The 27,816-nt window shown below is 32.3% G+C and overlaps 1 protein-coding gene across 1 annotated transcript; it reads left to right on the forward strand.

Moving 5' to 3' along the window:
• Window positions 1-2,607: 2,607 nt before the first annotated feature.
• Window positions 2,608-27,499, forward strand: LOC143062008 (uncharacterized). The gene is made up of 16 exons (XM_076233862.1): window positions 2,608-2,756; window positions 4,695-4,869; window positions 5,507-5,585; window positions 5,916-6,149; window positions 8,981-9,184; window positions 9,902-10,008; window positions 10,804-10,935; window positions 12,392-12,502; window positions 17,324-17,448; window positions 19,990-20,164; window positions 21,213-21,288; window positions 21,817-21,978; window positions 23,021-23,227; window positions 25,500-25,723; window positions 26,803-26,931; window positions 27,265-27,499. Exons 1-16 carry the CDS (start codon window positions 2,662-2,664, stop codon window positions 27,364-27,366), a joined length of 2,337 nt encoding a protein of 778 aa, XP_076089977.1. The 5' UTR covers window positions 2,608-2,661; the 3' UTR covers window positions 27,367-27,499.
• The last annotated feature ends 317 nt before the right edge of the window (window positions 27,500-27,816 follow it).

A 27,816-nucleotide genomic window follows, 5' to 3' on the forward strand; every position in this document is an offset into this window, starting at 1 on the left:
TGTGATTTATTAAGATTTTCAATGATTTTCTTTTCAATGGGTTTACAACTTGGTATGATTGAAATGAGATTTTGGGTATATGCCAATGAAACAGCAACCCAACAAAACAACATTTGACAACTTTCAAGTGTTCGATACACGCATTTAAATGATCAATGTTATTTGTGTAAACACAATTTTGTTGACAATTCCACAGCAATAAAACAAACAAGATTGGTCGACCGTTCTTTTAAACAGAAAGGTCAAACTTCACAATAATTTGAATCAAGTTCTGGAGCACCTGAGATCACCCTCGAATTTTGGTTGTTTTTTGTTTTGTTCGGTCTTTAATTTGTCTATGTCATGTTTTATACACTGTTGGTGTGTCTTTTTGTCATGGCACTGTCAGTTCGTTTCCGCATTGTGAGTGAATGACCCTTTGAATCTTTCGGTCCTCTTTTAGAGAAAACTTATATCACTTCAAATATCAAAAACATTAACTGAAATCTGAAACAAATTCGAAAGTACATATTTTCCTATAATCAAAAGAACTGGACTAAACACTAGAAAATGACGAGGGTTAAGATAAATCTAGAAAAAAAAACATGATACTGGAGACATGTGAATAAACAGTAACATAACACTGTGATAGGGAGATATGTTTACTCACTACAAATCTAAAATAACCATTCCATTACACATTTCACCCACCATTAGCACGGCCGACACAGGAGCCACAACATGATAAAATGTGTCCTTACAAAAAGGGTTATATTAATAAAAGTATATAGTTTACAAGATCACATCACACACCTTAAAGAAAGCGCAAAAGAACAGCATTTTGATTGCAGTTCCTTTAAAATATGGAAGCCACATCAAGGATTTAAAAAAAGAAACGCTTCACCTCTTGAGAAATTCAGGTTAGCGTTAGAAAAGTTTCCCCATGGAAATTTTAGATGCAGTTTAACAACAGGTGGGCAAGATGCAGTAACAAAAAACAAATTCATACATTAAAAAAAGACGAAACATACTAAAATTACATTCAAAGATCCGGAGATAAAAGACCAATAATATGAAAGGGAAAAAACTAAGTACAATGAAAAGACAAATATTATAAAATAGATATGGTTGATGATCAATGGGGAAAAGTTCAAATGACGAGGATTAAATCAGCTAAAAGTCACTGATCGGCCTTCAACGATGAGCATAACTGTCCGCTAGTAAATGCCCCGACATGACAAAATGTGAAATAATTCAGCCCTCAAAATAGTACACACAACATTTTGAGGAGTTGTCGCCAAGTTAAACAAATTAGGAATTCTGGCATACAACCAGATAGTATTTACACTTTACGCCAGACCGAAACACACAACAATTCTGCTTTAACAATTATACACACAAAAGTGACCTTGGTTTAGCAACTCCACAGTTGAATAGAGATCAGAGAATTATACAGTCAAATGTTTTAAGATGTTCGTAAGGTTCGCCGTCGACCTTGTAGTGTAGTGTTTACTCAAGATGTAAATACTGTTAGAAAGTTTACCTCTAATACGAAAAATGGACATTAATTTGTCGTTTTCTGATTCTCGATGATTTTTTCATTTTTAAAGAGGGTACTGATTCGTTTACTTCTATTTATGTTCCATTCCAATGATGTTTAAAATAGTACCACTGAAATGCAGTCAAATTTAGTTCTCACAAATAAAAATGTAGTGTGTTTTGTTACATTCCGAATAATGTTTGGAAATAAACTCATCATAAATACCAGGATGTAAATGGTTTGAAGAGTTAAAATTTTGTTCTCGAAGTGTAAAAATATTGAAATATTCTTTAGCTTCTTGTGCTCAATTGTCAAATATCTGTTTAATTGTTTTCCGTTTATTCCTGTGCTTTCTCCTAAATATTCGTCCAGAAGATAAAAACACAGGTAAGAAATAATTGCATAAAATAAAACAAAAAGGAAACAAAGAGGTCGTTTTTCATTTGTCATTTGATGCTCTCATATTTCTAGTAAAAATATGTGAATTCATTACATTTGTAAGTATTAATGCAATCGGCATATCATAACATTTATGGAGCACATTGTATTGGATTTAGAGTTGAACTTAAGCATGTAAGTGAAACATGAACTGGACCAGAATGAATTAATAAAAATTGTATTGCAAAATGGTTTTGGAATATTTAAAATACTGTTATAAACACTTAGATTGCCAGAGAGTCTGATCCAGTAAAACAAGCATATACATTGACATAAATAGATGTCCCATGGTTGTGTTGGATTGCTGTTTGACTGAAGTGTATCATTGGTTGAACCGGGGGACAGGGGTTTCTGTGCCCCCCTTTCTGACGATCAATGCTTCTGATGGGGAGATATGATTGGAAACACCCCCTTTATACTGGGTTTGAATTAACTCCTCTTAAAAATTGATGGATCAACCCCTGTGTATACGGTACCCCATATCTCCTTGTATTGGTATATATACCTTTAGAATGATAAGTCTTTGCCAATATTTTGTTTGTCCTGACAATTGTATAAATCGGGTATCTTGTCATATATTACATGTTTATCGAAATATTCCTGATTAGAATTTAAATGTGACCGAAATTTTGGTACTGGCATATACTGGTGTGAGATTTCTTGTAAAATCCATGTGGCCTATCAGATAACATTCCACTACTAACATGTCTACTTCGATAGGTATATTAGTCTTCTGTATAAACATATGCCTTAGTTTTGGACTACAGTGTTTAGACCAAGACGGATCACCGGTAGATTGGTAGGTTCATTAATAAATAAATGCATGTCAGAAAATCATTAATGTATCTGAGCAAAATCATCACAGCAGAAGTCCATAATTACTAGATCTGATCCTTTGTAAATTTATGTATCATTGTCATTTTGCTTAGTTTCTTTTGTTACCTATTCCGACATCGGACTTGGACTTCTTTTGAACTGACTTTTACTATGCGTATTGCTGTGTGGGTATTTGTTTAATCTGCATTTGCTAAAGGTAGAGGCAGAGGGCTGAGATCTCACTCAGCGTGTTATCGTTTAAGGGCATACGATACAGTTACAGGGAAGGTAATGACGTTGCTAACGTAAAATGTTATTTTCGCGACGTCAAACTGTGACATATCGGGAAAAGATGCATTTTTCGACTGATTTTTATCATTCAAACTGATTTTTTGAAAACTAGTTCATGGACCCCTATTTTTTAAAACAGCAATTTGTTTCATTTTGCATGGAGATTATGTGACCCAAATTTTATAAAACTGTAAATAGCGCAATTTTTTCAATTTTGATAAACATGCAGCAAAAAATGACGTTTTTTCCTCTATCCATGAACATTTGATAAATATAGAGTTATTTCGGAATAAAAATTGCATAATTTTTAATGATACTTATAAAATACAGAAATTACCGATTATTTAACAAAAACCATTTTGTGTTTATCTTTTAAAACAAAAAAGTTATGTCTTTCTTTCGAAAAAGAAAATACGGACACAAATCTGAATTTTGAGCAAATATACAAAATTTCAAACTCATTTTACTCAAAAAGTAGCTCATGAAGGTATATTTTTTATTACATATTTGATTTAAGGAGGTAAAAAATAGCCTATATGCAAATTTTCATCAACTTGTAAATACAGGTTCAAAACTGTATCGTATGCCCTTAACACAACCGAATATTTGCGCCTGTCTTAATTCAAGAGCCTCTGTTAGTCTTGTATGTTTGTTTTTTTTTAAATTTATTTTAGTTCATTTATATGTTTGGAAGTTTAGTTTAACGTCATTTTTCATTGTACTAGTACACGTTTTTGTTTAGGGGCCAGCTGAAGTCAGCCTCCTGGTGCGGGAATATTCGCTGTATATTGAAGACCCATTGGCGGCCTTTTGTTCAGTTTTGTTTACTTTCTGGTCGGGTTGTTGTCTCTTTGACACATTCACCATTTCTATTCTCTATTTTATCATAAGAGGTTATACAGTGGGGTGTCGGCTTAGAATCACGAAAGGAAATGATAAAATTTAATTTATTTTGTAGGTTAGAATTATATAATGTAAGTTTTCTTTATCTTGTTTAAAGAAATTTGAACAATTCTTGCCTTTGGATGTGAAATAAGTAATGTTGTTTCCTTTGGAGAAAAATTTCAACTATTGGTTGACATATATTCATTTTTCCAGCTAGAAATACGAATGGCTAATTAAAATAAACGTTACGAAAGATGAGTTTCAAACGCGAGTGGCCATTATTAACCACAGTGGAATCGAAACTATTCTATTTTGAGGGACGCCGTTTTCCTGAAGACTTCGGAAAATTATATCATCTTGTATAACATGTTTAGTAGATTAATTCTCTTTTACTTATCCTCCCCTGTTTGTCTTCTGGAATAATTAACAGTTTTTTCTTATCGATATACTACAAATGACTTAAAAAAAACGACCACAACACATATATAGATAGATTGTTTTTGTGTTTCTATCATTTAGGTATATCGACTAAGACAGGATAGTGGATCCTTGCTCACATTAGATTGGGAAAGGATTCTAGTCAATAACGATTCGGATATCTATTGCTAGAGAAACTTTCCCCGAGTAGCTATGGAAATCGATGAATACGACGTGCATAAACACAAGCATATAACCCAGCCCATTTATTTTTTAACAACTGAAATCATTGTACAATATAGTATAAGAAATACATTTCACGTTATAGGTATATATTGTATAAATTGCCAAAAATTTCGGATAGCCAGAATCCTGTCGTCCACAATGGCACTGCATTTTATTACATGGACGAAAATACGCCCTATTGGAAACTATCGGACAAGGGGATGACAGACACAAACCATGCTGTATATAATACTCTACAACAAATATACAATAGCAAGGTAAGTACAGATTTTACAGTAAACTGCTTACTAAACGTATTTGTGCTGTTTGTCTCACTATATATTTATTCTTTACCCAGAAAAAATTCTGCAACATCATATCCAGGGAAGTACTTTGTGCATTAGTTATTATATTATACTTGCTATCGGTACTTCTTTTATAATATAATAGCAAACGATGTACATGTATTTAACACATATGAAAATAAGGAGATGTGGTATGATCGCCAATGATCCACCAAATTTCAAATACTGTGGGCGTAAACAAAGTTATATAGTCTTACAAAATAAGAAAACCCCATACCATATACTAAATAGTTGACTCTCAAAGGCGCCGACCTGGAAAAAATACTTTCTAACAGAGAGTCAGAATCTCGAGCTCGTCCGGTATCTGTCGATCATGTGTTTGGTAGATGGTCCATTTTAGGATAAATATCATATGAAAATGATTTCATTTATATATATATATATAAATTTCTCTAATTCTTATATTTATATTGATATCCATACGACAGACCAGGTATTATAGTCGTTATTAATATTTAAATACTAGTCTTTCAATTCAAAGAGCGATCAGATTACCAAATGAACTTTAATCAAACACCCGTAGAAACTAACTGACAGTCTTATTTTTTAGAATGATTCTATCTTTTACATGATGTACAACGATGAACCACCTCACACTCGGGGGTCTTTGACTCATGGACACACAAAAGGTACGTACATTGATAACCACCTCACACTCGGGGTTCTTTAACTCATGGACACACAAAAGGTACGTACAATGATAACCACCTCACATTCGAGATTTTTATGGGATTCAAGTAAACGCTTATCCGTTAAATTGAAGTTCACATGAAAACGTATGCAACTTGATGAGGTCGAATTATTCACTTGCAAGTTATTTCTTCATTTCACAATTATTACAGCAATTCCTTATAACTAAAATACTATATGTGTCTAACTCTTCTATTTATTAATAGCCTCATTTAGTAAAAAAATGTTTTGACACAAAATCATTTAAAAAAAAATATATTATTAAACAGGTGCAGTTGGCTTTGACAAAACAGATGGTTTCTGGTTAGTCCACAGCACTCCGAAATTCCCGTATCCCAAATCTGAAGGATACACATTTCCACACAATGGAGATGTATACGGACAAACTTTCCTGTGTGTATCCATGAACTATGATTTGTTAGATATTCTGGGTAAGTGTCATGGAGAAAACGTTCATGTGCATGTGTATCTATATATGAACTATGATATGTTAGATATTCTGGGTAAGTGTCAGTGGAGAAAACATGCATGTGCATGTGTATTCATGAACTTGGATATGTTAGATTTTATTAGTAAGTGATGTTTCGATAAAGAGAAGTCATGACCATCCTTGAACAATTATTTAGGAATTAATGTATAAAAAAAAACCAACCAAAATCAAGAAACTATATAGAGGATAGCGTCAGCCTTCGAGTCAACCATTGTCAAGTTTCTAAACAATATATAAAGCTATAATATGCCAAATAGAATAGAGAATGAAAATGAAGGAGTTTGACGTGCAAAAATGCGACGGGTTAATCCAAACTCTCCTTTATACATTGTACATGTATGACCTAAACACCAAATTCTTTATTTAAGCATACATAAACTGTCAAAGACATACATGACCTAAACACCAAATTCTTTATTTAAACATACAGATACTATCAAAGATAAACATTACCTAAACAACAAATTCTTTATTTAAACATCACATACTATCAAAGACATACATTACCTAAACACCAAATTCTTTATTTAAACATACAGATACTATCAAAGATATGCATGACCTAAACAACAAGTTCTTTATTTAAACATACATAAACTGTCAAAGACATACATTACCTAAACACCAAATTCTTTATTTAAACATACAGATACTATTAAAGATATGCATGACCTAAACAATAAATTCTTTATTTAAACATACAGAAACTATCAAAGATATATATCACCTATACACCAAAATCTTTATTTAAACATACAGATACTATCAAAGATATGCATGACCTAAACAACAAATTCTTTTTTTAAAACATACAGATACTATCAAAGATGTACATGACCTATACACCAAATTCTTTATTTAAACATACAGATACTATCAAAGATATGCATGACCTAAACACCAAATTCTTTATGTAAACATACAGATACTATCAAAGATAGGCATGACCTAAACAACAAATTCTGTATTTAAACATACAGAAACTATCAAAGATATACATGATCTAAACATCAAGTTCTTTATTTAAACATCACATACTATCAAAGATATGCATGACCTAAACAACAAATTCTTTATTTAAACATGCATATACTATCAAAGATATACATGATATAAACACCAAGTTCTTTATTTAAACATCACATACTATCAAAGATATGCATGACCTAAACACCAAGTTGTTTATTTAAACATACATATACTATCAAAGATATATATGATCTAAACACCAAGTTCTTTATTTAATAAAATTGAGAATTGAAATGAGGAATGTATCAAAGAGACAACACCCCGACCATAGAACAGACAACAGCAGAAGGTCACCAACAGATCTTCAATGCAGCGAGAAATTCCTATACCCGGAGCCGTCCTTCAGCTGGACCCTTAACAAATATATCTACTAGTTCAGTGATAATAAACGCCATACTAAATTAACTCCAAATTGTACACAAGAAACTAAAATTAAAAAATAATACAAGACTAACGAAGGTCAGAGGCTCTTGACTTGGGACAGGCGCAAAAATGCGGCGGGGTTAAACATGTTTATGAGATCTTGATCAGATGAAACCCTCCCCCTATACCTCTAGCCAATGTAGAAAAGTAAACGCATAACGAGAGGCACATTAAAATTCAGTTCAAGAGAAGTCAGAGTCTGGTACCAGAAGATGTAACCAAAGAAAATAAACAAAATGAAAATAATACATAGATAACAACAGACTACTAGCAGTTAACTGACATGCCAGCTCAAGACTTCAATTAAACTGATTGAAATATATGTCTTCATCATATGAATATCAGGCACAATCCTGCCAGTTAGAGGTTTAGTATCATACCATCATAACATATATGAGAAGAACATAACCCGTGTCAGGCATTCCAACAACTGTTTTTTTTTTAGATAAATGTGTTTAGTTTCGTTGCAAAGACCCTATGAGTGAATCAATATTAACGCCAAAAAATGCAATCTTTAATGACCTGACAACAGTATCGTAACTATATCACTTCTTAATAAGTCTATTTAAAGGTTTTGTTAGCTTCTGAGTTGAATACTGACATTTTTGTGCTTTATAAAGAGTATTTCCATAAAAAAAAACATACATATACTATCAAAGCTATGCATTACCTAAACGTCAAATTCTTCTTTAAACATACAGAAAATATCAAAGCTATGCATGACCTAAACATCAAATTCTTCATTTAAACATACAGAAACTATCAAAGATGTGCATGACCTAAACACCAAATTCTTCATTTAAACATACAGATACTATCAAAGATATACATGACCTAAACATCAAATTCTTTATTTAAACATACAGAAACTATCAAAGATATGCATGACCTAAACACCAAATGCTTTATGTAAACATACAGAAAATATCAAAAGCTATGCATGACCTATACACCAACTTCTTTATTTAAACATACAGAAACTTTCAAAGATATGCATGACCTAAACACCAAATTCTTTATCTAAATAAAACATTAATTTCTTAAATGAACCGACAAAGAAATACTTGGGAGGGTTAATCAAAAATATATTTAGATCTCAACCCCTCTACTTCATAAAAGCAAACGGAAATTTATAGTTTATTTAGTTAAACTATGATTTAGGAAATTAATGTTCGAGCACAAATTTAATTGTAGTTGCATATTTTTTGGTTTCAAAATATATTAATTTAACATGGAAACGTCTTTAAAGATTTATATAACGATACTGATAGTTGCACAAATCTTCAGACTTTTGTCATTTTTTCTGTTTCAGTTGAATCGTCGTTTTTAAACGACCAAGTATTTTCTGGTTCGTGTACATATATAGATATAAATAACATTTTTTTATTGTAGGCTCTGTGTTTTTGTATTCATACCCAACTGTATATGACTATCAGATTCCAAACTCTTACTTCCAAGAAAATCCAAACATGGTCAGCATTCTGACTGGACGTCAAAATCGCGTGAAGCAAGAACCTTGGTTTGATGAAACTTTATTGCTATCCAAGGGTAGACATAATTTCAGAAGTTTTGCCAAATCAGCGGAGTTTCACAAAGGTTATAATATTATAGTTAAATCACGAGATACAACTCTTTTGTTTGAACCTTGAAAGATTCCTCGATATTGTTTAGATATAAACTAGGTATCACCGAGTTCATTTGTCAAATATCTAGTAAACAAAAAGAGAAAAAAAATGTCTAGTATAAATACTTAGGAGTAGAGAGTAAAGATAACCATATAAATACAAATAACGAGTTAATATCAATTGATGATTTTTAGATGCATACTTGATATTTGGGTTGATATTTGCTCACTGTTGAAGGCTCAATGTGACCTATAGTTGCTCGTTGTCAATCATACTGAGTCTTTTTATCATATAGTGTAGATAATATATACTTCAAATTCCACATAAAATTTATTGTCATGGTAATCATGGGGGATTGTGGAATACAAACACATGTTTGTACTTTGCCAAAATAGGGTATATTATAACATTCCATTTCAAAAAGTAGATACATACATGTAGTTCTTGTCTTCGAGTGTAACTACAATCTATATGTTGCGCATAAAAACAACACTATTAATAATAGTTGTGAACAGGAAAAGAGACTGAGAAGCAAAATATAACTATATTGCAGAAACTTTGAAGTAAAATACTACACAATATCTCATATCAAATACTTTTAGACTTAAAAAAGAATACAGAGTGTACAAGTAACAAAAAATGAATTAACCATAACGACATGTTGTAACCTATATATGTATTCTGTTAGATTTATACGATGGATGGTTATCCTCTCGCCTAAAATACGAACTGTTGGTGGAAACTTGGCAAAATGGAAGAGGTGACATCGGATCAAATTGTACAGTAGGCTATAAGGTATAGTTGACATAAACTATATTTAGGTCGCGATGATCTAATATCATTAAATATAAACCTATAGTTCTAGTACTAGTTAATGTACAGACAAAACAGGATAACGCTGAAGAATCTAACAAAATATGGATGCAGGTCCTACCCTCATCAGCAAATTAAAGATAAAACGAATTGCAACAATTTGTTCGTATGAATAAACGCGATAAAAATGTAATGGTCTCAGCTACATATATATCTATGGTTGTATTCAATACCCGAAAATAATAATGAAAACCGTAAAAAAAGTTTTGAGTGTGTATACGCAATTCCTGCATGCAACATGGAATCACGTACATCGTCATCTTTATAGTAAGGATGTTGTACATTGTCAGTAAGAGTGTTGTACATTGTCAGTAAGAGTGTTGTACATTGTCAGTAAGAATGTTGTACATTGAATATACATGTTACTGTAATATACAAGTATTAATATAAAATATAACAATAAACCAGAGTATACTGATTTATATCACTACAATATAATAGTCATTACGGTGAGGTTGAATTCCCTGTCATTTATATATCATCCACGCACGAGCTTGTCCCAGAAAAAAATTATATCTGTACACTGACCTCACTTTCAGGTATAGAGATGTGATTTTTTTCTGTGACAAGTGCTTGTCGGACCATCCACAAGAACTTGTGGTCATCCGATGTTCAGTACTACAGTACTTTGATATTATGATTATAGTATACTATTTTTATTAAAAGAATGGTCCAAAGTGACACAATGTTTTTATGATGCAATAACTATGATTTCAGGTATTCAATATCCAGGAGATTACATTCAAGGATACTGAATCTGTACAATTTAGTACCCACAAGGATCATTCTAAATGGGCAGTATCTCGACCTGGTGGTAACTGGGTTTGTATAGGTGATATCAATAGACAGGTAATAAAAAAAAGGATTTTTTTTGTTAGGATGGTAACAGTTGTATTCTTATGTTCATTAAGAATAACAGCTGTTAATAGACTTAAGGTAGCACGGTAGTATATGCATTCCGGAATTTAGGTTGCTTGTAAGTCAATGTATCTGAATACTGTGATTGGACAAAAAATACAGTATCAACTGAATATACTTTCCCAAACTGAGGGATGAACAGTGGCGGATCCAGGGGGGGGGGGGTGTTCCGGGGGGTGCGCACCCCCCCCTTTATTTTTGCCGATCAATGCATTTGTATGATAGCCTTTATAGAATTTTCACCACTTTCTAACACTGTTAAAAATTCTACATACACAGTAAATGGAAGTATACATTTATCCTTATATCGAAATATGAATATGAACATATGTTTTGCACCCCCCCTTTTCCCTGGGTTAGCACCCCCCCCCCTTTCGAAAATTCCTGCATCCGCCCCTGGGGATGAATCGGGTGTAGAAAAATATGAAAAGATTTTGCAAACAGGTGAAAATGAATGTTTGAGGATATTTTTGAATTTTGTATTCACTGCATCATAAAAGGCTTAAATTTATAGCAAAAGAAGCCTTAGGATTTTTAAGAAAGCAAAAAAAGTAAACGTTCATGATACATATTCATATTCATATTTCGATATAAGGATAAATGTATACTTCCGTTTACTGTGTATGTAGAATTTTTAACAGTGTTAGAAAGTGGTGAAAATTCTATAAAGGCTATTATTATCCCCATGGGCAAGGAAATACTACCGTGCCACCTATAGAAGTCTGAACATATACGTGGTGAAGCTTGAAAAACAATCACGGAGGCTCCAAGAATATTTATACTGAAAATCAATGCTGAGCTTGAAACTGTGTTAAATGTTTTAACACCTTTAACATGTCTAAATAGATAAAAAAAAAAAAAAAAAAAAAGAATCCCCAAAAAAACGAGGAAGTCACTTGTACCATAACTGGTAAATTTGTTTTCTAATTTAATAGAATTGAGTATTTCAAACTTTTATTTAGTAAAGGTTTCTTTGTCAAAGCTGTATTATTAGCAAATAACTTCAGGATACAAGTACTGGTTTAGATACTTGGAATTCAGTGGCTCATTTAAAAGAGGGACGAAAGATACCAGAGGGACAGTCAACCTCATAAATCGAAAATAAACTGACAACTAAGTTACAGCGAGCAGTATTACAAGGGCGTTCCAAGTATATTATATTAGTACACTAGGCATCCTGCTGTAACAACACACTCATGTACACAAATTGATTTGAATTGCAGGGATAATCGCGAATGGAATGCATGTTAAGGGAATGTAAAGCACATGGGCTTTTGGTCATACAGTCTTCAGTGTCAATTTTGCATAAAGTTTTTATCCCAGACTTCAGGATGTAGGTTTTATGAAGATACCAACTACCGCTTTACGTTAGTCTTTTAAATTTCAGGATACCCAGTTCAAACGAGGAGGTGGTCAGGTTTGTTTCCAGAACAGCCATGTATGGACAGCTTTCGTGAATCTGGTCACAGACTATGATACGTGTAGTCCTTTGAATGGATGAAGAGCTAATTGATTATATAGCCTTACAACGCATGCACTTGAGGAATTAAATGTCTATCAAAGTGGTCTTATTTGTTCTTTTGGTCCTACCTGATCCATATCGATGTATTGCCGAATTATGTTCGATTTATTTCTGCATCTTTTGTTTTGTCAATGTATGGTTTTATAAGTAAACGAAACTACTATTATAGAAACTGGAACAAATCGTTGGGCCTATGATGTGTCTAGTTAACTTTTGTTGATTTGTAAAATTGAGAATGTAAATGGGGAATGTGTCAAAGAGACAACAACCCGACCATAGGGAACAGCCAAAGGCCATCAATGGGTCGTCAATGCAGCGAGAAACTCCGGAGGCGTTCTTCAGCTGGTCCCTAAACAATGTGTCGTTTTGTTTCTGTCTCATTGACATATACTCAACAGCTCCTTTTAAAACTAAGATTATAGAAGGATATATAGGACATATAGTAAACATTTTCCGTCTTTTCTTCTGTCCGGAAATCCGAAACAAATGGTTTATAGATGATAATTATAGAATCTCTTATTAATTTTGGAAAGAAACATGTACAGATGGAAGATATATGGAAAGGTCATTGTTAATAAAAAAAAAAAAAAGAAAGGGGAAAAACGTTTAACGGATGATAACGTGATTTTCACTCGTTTAATTAAAATGAACTTCATACTTATTCAGATGGGGAAAAAAGTAAGAGGGCGAATGCTTGTTGTGGTCAATAGGTCAAATGTTAAGATCACTGTTACTAGAAATAAAAAGAAAATATTATGAATATGGTTTATAGGTGTGTTTTTTTTAGTTTCCATTGCTTCATTTAAATGCAATTTGATGTACTATACAGAGGGAAGATATAAGGAAAGGGAAATAGTCAATGGGTTGAAGGTCATGGTGTACTAGGGTACTTCAGGGTGTTAAAATATCCATATCTACGGATATGAACGTAGATAACTTATAATATATACACATGTACATATGTCTCTGGCGTATGACTTTCAATAGTAAATTATACTGACTTGTACAATGGTTCAACTATGTTTGCATACACGCGCATTTGTTGTTATATAATATATATATTTATTGATTATTGAAGTAACTAAATGAATTCGCACGGATGTGTGTTATACAAATTATACTTTTATCTGTATGCTTTTTTGTCGCTGGGTAGCTGTTTGATTGAAGTAACCCTATCTTTTTACTAGTATTTATAAAAGTAGAATGTCTAAAACTCACATCGTGGCCATCAGAGTTCAAATTGATTGAATATAAGCAGTATATGCTATTATATGGCCTTTGATAATGAGAACAATCCTGGTATCGTCTGCTATAAATGGAAAATGTGAAATAATTCAAAAGAGAAAATTACCGCCCGAATTAAAAAAAAACAACAAAAAACCCAATCTAATTAATAACCGATCTCTCACATGTGACCTCAAAGCCGGTTTCGTTAGATCTCCCACGCGACATATCAGAAACAGGAGCGATGAGAGATCGGTTTTTAATTAGATTGCAAAAAACCAACACCTTACGAAAATCAAATATGACAGACAACCGCTAAACTACAAGGCTCTTTACTTTGGACATGAAAATTCCCCCCTCAATCCCTAACCAGGGTCAGTGGTACAGGATACCAAAAAAGTATTAGCTCAATGTAAAAGTATCTTGCATAAAACAAAAGACACGAAGCACCAATATAAGAGTACAAATATAAACTGTCACATTCTTCATGTGATTGTCCCAATTCAGACGCATGTATTTCAGTGGTTGTTGTAGATTGCTGTCTTTTTTCTGTTTTTGTTAAGAATGAATCAATTCGTTGATTATTATATTTGAATTTTAATTTACATAGGTTATTATGCGGTATGGGTTTTTAGCTCACCTGGCCGAAAGGCCAAGTGAGCTTTTCTCATCACTTGGCGTCCGTCGTCCGTCGTCGTCGTCCGTCGTCGTCCTGCGTTAACTTTTACAAAAATCTTCTCCTCTGAAACTACTGGGCCAAATTTAACCAAACTTGGCCACAATCATCATTGGAGTATCTAGTTTCAAAAAAGTGTCCGGTGACCCGGCCAACTAACCAAGATGGCCGCCATGGCTAAAAAAAGAACATAGGGGTAAAATGCAGTTTTTGGCTTATAACTCAAAAACCAAAGCATTTAGAGCAAATCTGACAGGGTAAATATTGTTCATTAGGTCAAGATCTATCTGCCCTGAAATTTTCAGATGAATCGGACATTTCGTTGTTGGGTTGCTGCCCCTGAAATTGTAATTTTAAGGAAATTTTGCTGTTTTAGGTTATTATCTTGAATATTATTATAGATAGAGATAAACTGTAAACAGCAATAATTTTCAGCAAAGAAAGATCTATAAATCAGTCAACATGACCAAAATGGTCAGTTGACCACTTTAGGAGTTATTGCCCTTTATAGTCAATTTTTAACCATTTTTCGTAAATCTTAGTAATCTTTTAGAAAAATCTTCTCCTCTGAAACTACTGGGCCAAATTTAACCAAACTTAGCCATAATCATCATTGGGGTATCTAGTTATAAAAATTTGTCCGGTAACTCGCCCAACAAACCAAGATGGCCGCCATGGCTAAAAATAGAACATAGGGGGTAAAATGCAGTTTTTGGCTTATAACTCAAAAACCAAAGCATTAAGAGCAAATCTGACAGGAAGTAAAATTGTTGATCGGGTCACGATCTATCTGCCCTGGAATTTTCAGATGAATCTGATTATCGGTTGTTAGGTTGCTGCCCCTGAATTGGTAATTTTGAGGAAATTTTGCTGTTTTTTTGTTATTATCTTGAATATTATTATAGATAGAGATAAACTGTAAACAGCAATAATGTACAGCAAAGTAAGAACTAAAAATAAGTCAGTATGACCAAAATAGTCAATTGACCCCCTAAGGAGTTATTGCCCTTCATAGTCAATTTTTAACAACTTTCTCAAAATTTTAAGATTTTCAATAACATTTTCCACAGAAAGTACTGTTATAGATAGAGATAATTGTAAGCAGCAAGAATGTTTAGTAAAGTAAGATCTACAAACACATCACCACCACCAAAACACAATTTTGTCATGAATCCATCTGTCCATTGTTTAATATTCACATAGACCAAGATGAGCGACACAGGCTCTTCAGAACCTCTAGTTGTCATTATTGAAGGCATGAGGGGACATAGAGTTTATATCCTACAACCTTTGGACTTAGTAAAATAAAAATGCAAACAGCTTCGTATATACTATCTAAAAGTTTTATTGATAATCACATTCATAAGGTTATAGCCAATGATACTCAAATTCTTGGTATAGCCTATATAACTTTTTGGAAAATTAATAAGCAGAAATGTAAATGCTTGGAATAAGTGGAGGAAAGACGCACATGTCATCTATCTCTGTGTTTTTTTTAACAGATTTCATTACCAAAGAACAGATTTAAAAACAAACTTTAACCTAAACTGATTAGTGTCAAATACAGAGTGTTGAATTCATATTTAGACTAGTATCAGTAAATACGTCATTTTAAAACAGTCACTTATAAACGGACACGGGAAGGAGTCACAGGAAAAAAGGTCATAGATAGGAAATTAAGTCACATTATATTAAAGATGTTCTTTATGAATTGTTTAAAATGTTTTACTAATTTTTTGTATAATCTTACACAACCTTTTTTGCAGAACTTTTATCTATTTAGAGAGTAGTAAACTGACAGGAAATGATAATCTGAGTAGATTAATGCCAGATAATTATTCGAAAAGCGTCTCGTTGTAATGTTTAAAAAAATTGACATTCATTGACTAAATAATTATCACAGAAAGTTTATTGAATTGGGAGGCAAAACAAATTATACTTTATTTCAGTCCGACCTCATAATTTATTAAACATACAATCAGTTAATCTAGTATAGACATGAAACATACACGAGCTTTTCTAAAACGAGTAATGAAAGAATATCTTAAAAATGATAATACATTATCTACAATACTTAAATTAGCAATAAACACAGACACTAAAATGCTAAACCAATTTTGTTAATTTTATACAAAACTTTGATCAATTCTCTGTTTACAATATTCCCGAATCGTTGTCATAATAATGGAATTTGATGCGAATGCCATACCTTAGCTGTATTTGGCAAAACTTTTAGGAATTTTGGTCCTGAATGCTCTTCAACTCCGTACTTTATTTGGCTTTTTAAACTTTTTTTTAGATTCGAGTGTCACTAATGAGTCTTTTGTAGACGAAACGCGCGTCTGGCGTATATACTAAATTTAGTCCTGGTATCTATGATGAGTTTATTTACAACCACTGGGTCGATGCCACTGCTGGTTGAGATTTATTTCCCCGAGGGTATCACCAGCCCAGTAGTCAGCACTTTTTGTGCTGACATGAATTGTCATTGATATGGTTATATTTATAAATTTACTATTTACAAATTTTTGAATTTTTGGAAATACTAAGGCTTTTCTACCTCAGACAGAGATTACCTTAGCTGTATTTGGCAAAACTTTTAGGAATTTTGGTCCTCAATGCTCTTCAACTATGTACTTTATTTGGCCTTTTTAACTTTTTTGGATTCGAGCGTCACTGATGAGTCTTTTGTAGACGAAACGCGAGTCTGGCGTATATACTAAATTTAGTCCATGTATCTATGATGAGTTTATTTATATACAAGTGATTTTTACTTTTTTCAAAACTATATCGTAATGAATATGTACAAAGAGGGATAACTCTATTTGATAAATCTAACTTCTGTCCACATTTAAAGGAGGCCATTAGAAAGTGAAAGTAGAAAATACACGTGACTTCCGAATTTTACTTTCACAATGGCGGGAAGTAGGAAGCTTATTTTTAACAGTTTAATATTATCCATACTTATTGAAATTTGTTATTGCATGCAATGTCTTTCAAAGAATGGATCGCCAGTTGATTGGTAAGTGAATTTTGATAATTAAGTATCTAGTATTAGTTTTATTTTAGCTTTGAAAACCTCCATTCTAACAACTGGTCTGAAGTGAACTATGAGCTATAGTCAGATAGTATGACACATCTCCTTGTGACGGATGCATAAATGTAGTTATTCATTAGACTTTTCTTGATTAGCCATTAGCTTATGTAGTATGGCCCAGATCTTATCCAATTATTCAAGGAAAGTGTCACATCAATTTTTTTTTTTTAGAAAAATAGCTTTAATTTCTTCTTATTTTGACATAAATGAGTGACTATAGACTGAGCTCGGAGACCATCATGTCATTATGTTATCCATTAATACAAAATTATTACAGAATGGCAATCAAAATCAACCAATTTGAACAGAGAGATGTGCCTCCCAAATCACAAACCATCACCCTCCTTCACAGTTTAAAACAGACTTGTCATTCCCAAATCACCAATCATCACCATGTTATTAAAGGCTGTTTGACAGATATATATATGGCAGTGGCTATTTGACCGGCACTGGCAAAATAGCAAAATTGCTATTTGACCGGCACCGGCAAATTTGCTATTTAGCCGGCACTGATTAAATTGTATCTCAATAATCTCACTGGCATTAAAATGTAAGAATATAATTAAATATCATTTTTTTTGTTTATTCAAAACCTTTTGTTACTGTTAGTTGCTCATATACTTAAACTTCTTACCTAAAAAAAATGTAAAAAAACTGTTGCGTACACATGGAAAATTTGAAAAAAATAAAAATATGGTGAATCTATTAAGAATAGAAGTGAAGTAATAAGATAAATTTAAAAGTAAAAAATACAAATATGATAATAGTCACTTTGTGGCTTTACTACATTTGGAAACTAGTATAAAAAAGAAGATGTGGTATGATTGGCAATGAGACAACTATCCACAAAAGACCAAAATGACACAGACATTAACAACTATAGGTCACTATACGGCCTTCAACAATGAGCAAAGCCCATACCGCATAGTCAGCTATAAAAGGCCCTGATAAGACAATGTAAAACAATTCAAACGAGAAAACTAACGGCCTCATTTATGTAAAATACTCTTTTCATTTACGGAACCAGCATTGTGATTGTGTTGCCGATGCAATGGCAGAATGGTCTCAGCATTCAGTACCATGAGAAGACTTGAGAATTACAAATATAATCAAGCAATTATCTGGCTTGGTCTTTTGAACATAAACCGTGAAAAAATAAAAAGGATTTTTCATGATTAACACCAAGCAAGCAACTATTAATATTGTCTTTCATGTCTGTTTTATGATGTATTTTTGCATAACACTATTTTTATCATTGGCAGGATATTTAAACCATAGATTTTACACGGATTTGAAAATCAACTTTTTTATAAATGTTTTAGAAAAAAATATATTTAATAATGTATTTACAAATGTGTTTTCATGCTTTTAATTAATATTATAAAGTTATAAATTATTTATTTATGAAAATCTTTTATTTTTGATTGTACTGTACTGTATTTTTATAATGCTTGATATTGTGATAAAATTATTTCAAATTATTATTAAGCTATTTTATTCTCTACTAATCCCATCAATGAACAGTTTTATTTGCTATTTTGCCGGTGCCGGTCAAATAGCCACTGCCTATATATATAGAGACAGTTGTCCCTCCCAAATCACCAACCATCACCCTCCTTCACAGTGATTTAAACAGCTATAGGTTAAAAGTAATCATAGAAAAATTGAACTACAATACAAGATGTATCAACTATAGAAATTAGAGTAAAATATTTTGGAGTTATTGCACATCAATATAAAAATTTTCAAATGTTTAGCAGTTGTAGGATATTATAATAAAAACTATAGGAACTATAGGTCATGTAGCTAAAGTGTAAAAGCTGGGTTAAAAGTTTAAAGTGCAAAAATGGTACACAAGATTTATTCTCCCTGAAAGGTTCTCAAACTATCTACCAATCTATCTATCTATAATCTATTAATGTTTTAATTGCACCTGGATTATACAGTATTCTAATTATTTGCTGATATATTAAAATTACAGGAGCTAGGTGAAAAGTGTAAACTGCTAAAATGATCAGTATGACAAGATCAATCTAGCATTGAAATTTGACAAACATTTTAGAGTTATTGCCCCTAAAATGTTGCTTTTTATTGTTTTAAGTAATTTTGGTTGTTATCCAGAAAAAGTTGATTATGTAAGTTGCAAAAATGATCAGCAACACCTGCAGTCCAAAAGTATGTGTATCTAAAAGTCCTCATTGACATCCTGGCCAATTTTCATCTTAGGCAAAGGTGTGCCTTTTTTAATTTTTTTTACAGAAAATGATTTCACACAGATATCATTACCCTGATCATGAGGATGATATGCTATGTGATATTCTGATTTAATATATATCTATAGATTCATCAGGATTAGATATAAAAAAAATCACATTCTTGTGTTCTACACAGATCCCTTATTATACCCACAATTATCCGTTGACAGATTGAATGATTACTATTTTCCATGTACAAATTCTATTTAAGGTTTGCTATTTACAAGTTACCAGAATTGAGACATGGTAAAACTCCAGTCCTCCATGAAGGCAGAGGATTTTATTATATGGACCAAAATAATCCATCACTGGTTTTATCTGAGAAAGGCATGGATGAAACTGGTCATGCAGTATACAACACCCTTCAACAGATTTATGACAACAAGGTATAGTCATCTATAGTATAATCTTCTGAAGACCACATTGTCAGAGCTCTGTAAAAGGCCCAACATCTATACTAGTATTATCTTCTAAAGACCACATTGTCAGCTGTAAAAAGCCCAGTCATCTATAGTATTATCTTCTAAAGACCACATTGTCAGAGCTCTGTAAAAGGCCCAACATCTATAGTATTATCTTCTAAAGTCCACATTGACAGCTGTAAAAGGCCCAACATAACAAAATATGAAATGATTCAGATGAAAAAATCAACAGCCTGATTTTTGACAGCAATAAATGAAAAACAGAATTAGGACATACAGTTGTCTGACCATGATGATATTTGCTATGTTATGTAGTTCCTTCTTGGAACATGGCAAGGTTCTTTTCTCGGATACTGTAAGCAGTAGATCAACTTTATTTGGTATATATTAGATTATTGTAAGGTGTACATGTCTGTCTGGCAAGTATCATATGACCTTGACCTCAATTTCATGGTTCATTGGTCAATGATATTTTTTTATGTTAACAGTGATGTCAGTTTATGAGTAGCTTTAAACAATAGGTCAACTTTATTTGGTGTATGGAAGGATTGTAATGTGTTCATGTCTCTCTGGCAGTGTTCATATAACCTTGACCTCATTTTCGTGGTTCTTTGGTCAATGTTAAGATTTGTTGGTTTGATCTGTTTCTCAGATACTATAAGTGATAGGACCACTTTATTTGGTGTACGTCATGACTGTAAGGTTTACATGTCTGAGTTGCATTCTTCAACTGACCATGAGTTCATTTTCATGAATCCTTGATAATGTTAAGTTTATATGATTTTATGCTTTGTTTCTGTGTGATCTTTTATGTCTTTTCGGAATTTAAGGAAGCTGATACTATTGGTTGACAAGAGAGAAATAAAGAAAGCCTTCATTACCCTTGATTGCTAAGTTGGTTAAAATTCAAGTATAAAGCTGGTAAGGATAGTTTGTATACTAAAAGTTTGGGCCCAGGTTATAAATCATTGTAAAAAGTCAATATCAGATTTTTACTATTTTTTAATTTCAGACCACCATGGCCTACATAATGTACAATGATCAGCCACCAAAGAAGAGCCCTAGTCTAAACCATGGACATTCTAAAGGTAAAAATTGTAATTATTGAATAAAACATTGGACGATGGTACCAGGTAGTCACATTAAATTCTATACATTTATTATGTCTCTGTTTTAATATAATTTCTTACAGTCTTTTTTTTTCTCTCAAATCCCTCACGGGACCATTTCCCAGACCATTAACCGTGACTGTTAGGTGAAATTGAAACATCTTTGCTTTGCTTGATAGGGGAGTTTTGAATGCAGGCCAACTGCAGGTTTTATATTAAGATCTCTTGCTTACTGCTTTGGTAAGGAAAATTAACAAAAAAGGATTAATTAATTCTTTTTATGTAAACTAAACTGTCATACATTTCATTAAGATTGTGAACAAATATCCCAAGATGTAATAAAAAATTCCTTTAACAATATGGGGATGAATATATATATAATGTTTATGGTGAAGGTATTGTACAAGACCCTTTAATTTAAGTCATTGCAGAAAATTTAAGAAAAACTCAAGAAAACATTACTTTTAGTTTTCTTGTGTGCCATGATCTTTTATATTCTTTCTGCAGGGACAGTAGCATTTGATAAGACAGGTGGGTTTTGGTTGGTACACAGTACACCAGAATTTCCACCAATGAAGTCAGATGGATATTCCTGGCCTAAGTCAGCCTGTACATTTGGTCAGACGTTTCTCTGTATTTCCATGAACTATGATATGATGGACAGAATGGGTAAGGTATTAAAGTTTTCTTTAATTATATTTAAAAATTGAATGCTACATTTTAACATTTATTTGGGTGAAGATGTGTTGACTGAAGCACATTTTTATGAATATAGGTAAGAAGATGAAGCATGGAAGCCCATCATATTAAAAATGTGGACAAAATCAACGCTTTTACAACCCTGATGAATTATAAAATAAAACATTCAATTTTAATACTTACATTTACTTCCTACAACCATGAAATAGTGAGTTATATCATTATAAAAAAGAAGATAAGGTATAATAATTGTTAATGAGAACGCTTCACAAGAGACCAAATGACACAGAAAGTATCAACTATCGGTCACTGTACGACCTTCAGCAATGAGCAAAGCCAATAACAAATGTAAAACAATTCAAATAAGAAAACTAACGGCCTAGTTTTTGTACCAAATAAAGATAAAAAAAAGATATGTAACATCAAATATGAAATTAAAAAGATAATAATACCTATGAGGACAACACTATTCAGAGAGTTCAATTAATGTGGATTCAATTGCAAACAACTATTGGCCAGCTTAGGACTTTCAACAATGAGCAAAACCCAAACTATATAGTCAGCTTTGAAAACTTTTACAAATTAAAAAAAAAACTAAAATTAAGATATAAAATTACTATGTTTATATAAGAGAATGAATACAGCAATCCATTTATGGAAAGACAGAGAGCATAATTTTATGTCTTGACTCTACAAAGTAGTGGAGGCAAGACTTGAGGGTGTGCTGTTCTTTGGCAATCACATAGTCAACAATGAATGAGTTTTTGAATAGATTAGTTTGAGGGGAACCAAAAATTCATTTTAATGTTTTGCCATTTTGATTTCACAATTTGCATCATACTAGTAAATTACACACATGAGTGACATGTCCAATTGTGTTAACAGTATTTAAACAAAGAAATAAGTAACCAAGGGGTGATAACTCCTGCATAATTTATCCTCAGCATAAGCATTTATTATTTTCTTATGAGAAGATTTAATAATCAGAATATGTTCTATTGTATGTTTGAAGGTTCTGTGTTCATGTATACCTATCCTAAGATATATGACACGTCTTTACCCGGCGTGTTTAGTGCCGACAATCCAGTGTTATCTAACATGATCCTTGGTCCTAAACAACATCATGTGATGGATCCACCATGGTACAACGTTACACAGATTGTATCTAAGGGACATAACAAGTTCATTAGTTATGAAAAGTTTACAGATTTCCATAGAGGTTTGTTAAGCATATTTTATTTCAGTACTCAATTGAACGGGTTCAGAATCTAATGCATTCTGGGTAATAATGATAAATATTTTCGACAGAAAGTACTTAAAAGTGATTGTTGACTATGTTCTAGACAACAGATAATATACCAATGAAGTAATAATCCTTTAAATTATAAAGTAGAGTAACAAAGATTGTAGGAATGATAATATCAGGTTATTGCATTTATTTTGTTACAAGCAGATTTTTTGTTTGTGAGTGCAATATATATTATAAGAGCTCAGGGGTAATTTTGACAGAAAATTATTCAATATCCTTTTGGTTGTATAGCAAAACTTGAATCCTAATGAATATAAAACTATGAAGATGTGGTATGATTGACACCATAGACCAAATGAAGCATATTTATGTCACTCAAACACTAGTGCAGTATCACAGAATGTTGCACACTCACTTTTTCATTAATTCAAAGAAAAATGATATGTCACTGTACAATAAAAGCTCTTATTTGACCTCTCAGAATTTATAATAATTCAGATATTTCATTTATTGTCGAGCCTTCGACTTTAGTCGAAAAAGCGAGACTAAGCGATCCTACATTCCGTCGTCGTCGGTGTCGTCGTCGGCGGCGTCCACAAATATTCATTCTGTGGTTAAAGTTTTTGAAATTTTAATAACTTTCTTAAACCATACTGGATTTCTACCAATCTTGGACAGAAGCTTGTTTATGATCATAAGATAGTATCCAGAAGTAAATTTTGTGAAAATAAAATTCCATTTTTTCCGTATTTTACTTATAAATGGACTTAGTTTTTCTGCGGGAAAACATTACATACACTCTGTGGTTAAAGTTTTTAAAATTTAAATAACTTTCTTAAACTATCCTGGATTTCTACATAACTTGGACAGAAGCTTATTTTTGATTATAAGATAGTATCCAGAAGTAAATTTTGTGAAAATAAAATTCCATTTTTTCCGTATTTTACTTTTAAATGCACTTAGTTTTTCTGCAGGAAAACATTACATCACTCTGTGGTTGTAGTTTTTTTTAATTTTAATAACTTTCTTAAACTATCCTTGGTTTGTAACAAACTTAGACAGAAGGTTGTTTATGATCATAAGATAGTATCCAGAAGTAAATTTTGTAAAATGACAAATCCATTTTTTCCATATTTTACTTTAAATGGACTTTTTTTCTGCCAGGAAACAACACATTCACTCTGTGGTTAAATTTTTAAAAATTTTGATAACTTTCTTATACTATTTTTTATTTGTACCAAACTAAGACAGAAGCTTGTTTATGATCAAAAGCTAGTATCTAGAAGGAAATTTTGTTAATATTTTGTACCTGTGTATCTGTATTTTACTTATAAATGAACTTAGTTTTTCTTCCAGTTAACATTACATCCAGTCTGCAGTTAGTTTTTAAAACATTTATTAGATTCATAAACTATCCAGGATTTTTTTTCCAAACTTGGACAGAGGCTTCCTACAATCCAAACATGGTATCAAGTGGAATATTTTTATTGATTTTTTCCCTCATTTTTGTTGATCCTGCAATTTACAGCAAAAGTAGGCGAGACACTGGGTTCCTCGGAACCCTTACAAATTTTTGATTGTTTGAACTGAATTTTAATGTGCGTATTGTTATGCGTTTACTTTTCTGCATTGGCTAGAGGTATAGGGGAGGCTTGAGATCTCACAAACATGTTTAACCCCGTCGCATTTTTGCGCCTGTCCCAAGTCAGGAGCCTCTGGCCTTTGTTAGTCTTGTATCATTTTAACTTTTAGTTTCTTGTGTACAATTTGGAGTTTAGTATGGTGTTCATTATCACTGAACCAGTATATATTTGTTTAGGGGCCAGCTGAAGGACGCCTCCGAGTGTGAGAATTTCTCGTTGCATTGAAGACCTGTTGGTGACCTTCTGTTGTTGTCTGCTCTGATCTGCTCTATGGTTGGGTTGTTGTCTCTTTGGCACATTCCCCATTTCCATTCTCAATTTTATTTCAGAATATTAAAACCTTTTTATTATAATACATGACATAAACAGTGTTATTATTGATGAGTTTTGTTGGTATATCGTTTTCATGTAAAGGTCATAAATTCATGTTGTAAAATTTCAATGCAAAGGCTTGTTTTACATTGTAATTACCGGTAGTATATAGGCATAACATGAGATTACTAAGTATGCAATGTTTGAATTGCAAAAAAAAAAATATATTAACTCTACATTTAAAAACAATTGCTTTTCGTATATCTTGAAATGGCATTATATTACAGATTTATATGATGGTCTACTGTCCACTGCTTTACATGAAGATTTGTTGGTAGAGACATGGAGAGAACATGGTGCTTCAGGCAATGACCTACCATCTAACTGTTCTATACAATACAAGGTCAGTAACTCTCCACACTATGACCTACCATCTAACTGTTCTATACAATACAAGGTCAGTAACTCTCCACACAATGACCTACCATCTAACTGTTCTATACAATACAAGGTCAGTAGTACTTTATTCCAGATTCAAATATTACTTTGGTTATATGATTATAACTGAAAAAGGGGCAAAGACACATTCATAGCAAAATCTGACTTGTTTTCCTGCAATTAAGACTTCTTCAAAATTGTCATCTTGCACAAAGAAGTTGTTCTATTCACTCATAATTTTGGACTTAAACAGTTATTTCTTTTCACTATTATAATGTAGTGTAAACTTGATATAAACATATGCTAAAATGTCCAATTGTTTCAGTTAAAAACATATTTTTACCAATTGTGTCATAACTGATGATTTTATACCCCTGCTTTAAAAAAAAGTGGGGGCATACTATTTTAACTCTGTCTGTCTGTCTGTCCATCCATCCATCCATCCATCCATCCATCCGTCCGTCAGTCAGTCTGTCTTTCCTATGAATATTTTCATCGCATTTTTCTCAGGAACTTCTTGACAAGGATTTCTGAAATTTGGTTTCAGGGTTTATAAAAGTCGGCTATACTGTATGATGGGTAATCAGATTCATCATTCAACAACTTCCTGTTAACTGAAATATTTAGGCGGGGGTTTCATCAGTGTTACTTGTTCTGACGTAATGAAAGGGGTTTTGTAAGAACTTAATTTTTAGCCGATTTCTGCAAATTTATGACGGTTTTCTGAAAAATTGACATCCTTCACCCACAAATATTGTTGCTGAAATATTCTTTGTGAACCATATTCTAACTATTCAACAAAAAAATCAATGGGTGAGGGGTTGTATTACATACAAAATCATGAAAAGAGGTGGAAAAATTGACAAACAAAACTTACACCTATTCCTATTTCAGGCTAATATGTTTTTGAATATGAAGCAGATTTACAATTTTCATTTTATACTTTTAAATATCATACATTTAGCAAGGATACCCATTAAATTTACTTTGATAATTGAAGTAAAAAAAACACCTTTACACTAAAAAAATTACAGTTTGCAGGCCCGTTTATTGGGGTTGCTGGCTCTACTTCCTTATTAAAAGATTATTGGATGGAACAAGATTTAGCACTTTGAAATTGTAAGAAAATAATATATTATTTGTGAATTTCAGGTATACAATATAGAAACAATGATATTTCCTGAAAAAGACATTGCTTTCAAAACAACTAAAGACCATGCTAAGTGGGCTGTGGCAAAAAATGGTGGTGACTGGCTGTGTATAGGGGACATCAATAGACAGGTAATTAGCATAATAGTATTGTCAATTTGTCATTATATAGGTTACTAATATAATTGTACTCACTGTAGATAAGGACATGGAATTGTTCATAGATTTTACACATTTACACAATGCTGTTTTGAAACACAATTCAAACTGTCAAGTTTTTCATTTTATCTGATATTTTCTGTTTTAACTTTACTATGAAAAAATAAGACCTCATTATATAAAAAGAATAGGGATATATTTGAATGTTACAATTATAGACTTAACATTGAAGAGACTTAAAAGTGTGAATGATTATATAGTATTAGGTATAAAAATACTGAAAAACATCTCTCTACTTATTTTCAGATGACCCAGTTTAAAAGAGCAGGTACACAGGTTTGCTTCCAAAACCACCAGGCTTGGACAAGCTTCAGAAATCTTGTTAACCAAACAGAACCATGTCCATAAATCTATCCAAACCATCTGACTTTGACCAGTTTAGAAATCTTGTGAACCAGACCAATCATTGTCAATAAATCTATCCCGAGTCCAGAGCTATCTTGCTTGGATTAGCTTCAGATATCTTGTTAGTCAAACAGAACATTGTCAATAGCTCTATCGTGAACCACCAGGCTTTAACTTGTCTCAGAACTTGAAATGTGACATTGATAAAACAGTAAAATTAAGGCTAAAAATTGCTTTGTTTTTCTCTCAAAGATTTGACAATTAAACTTTTGAGCATAAAAAATGTTGGTATGATTATAATTGATTTGCAAAACATTCATGGCTCTGAATATTTTAAAATCAGCAAAGCTTAGGAATTCTGTTTATCTCTTTCATTGCAACACTTTAACTCTGGTGACTATATATGATAATAAAAAAAAGTGTAGTTAGGAATAGAGAATCCTTTGTGATGTT

This window comes from Mytilus galloprovincialis, chromosome 2 (genome assembly GCF_965363235.1).
Source record: "Mytilus galloprovincialis chromosome 2, xbMytGall1.hap1.1, whole genome shotgun sequence".
NCBI lineage: Eukaryota > Metazoa > Mollusca > Bivalvia > Mytilida > Mytilidae > Mytilus > Mytilus galloprovincialis.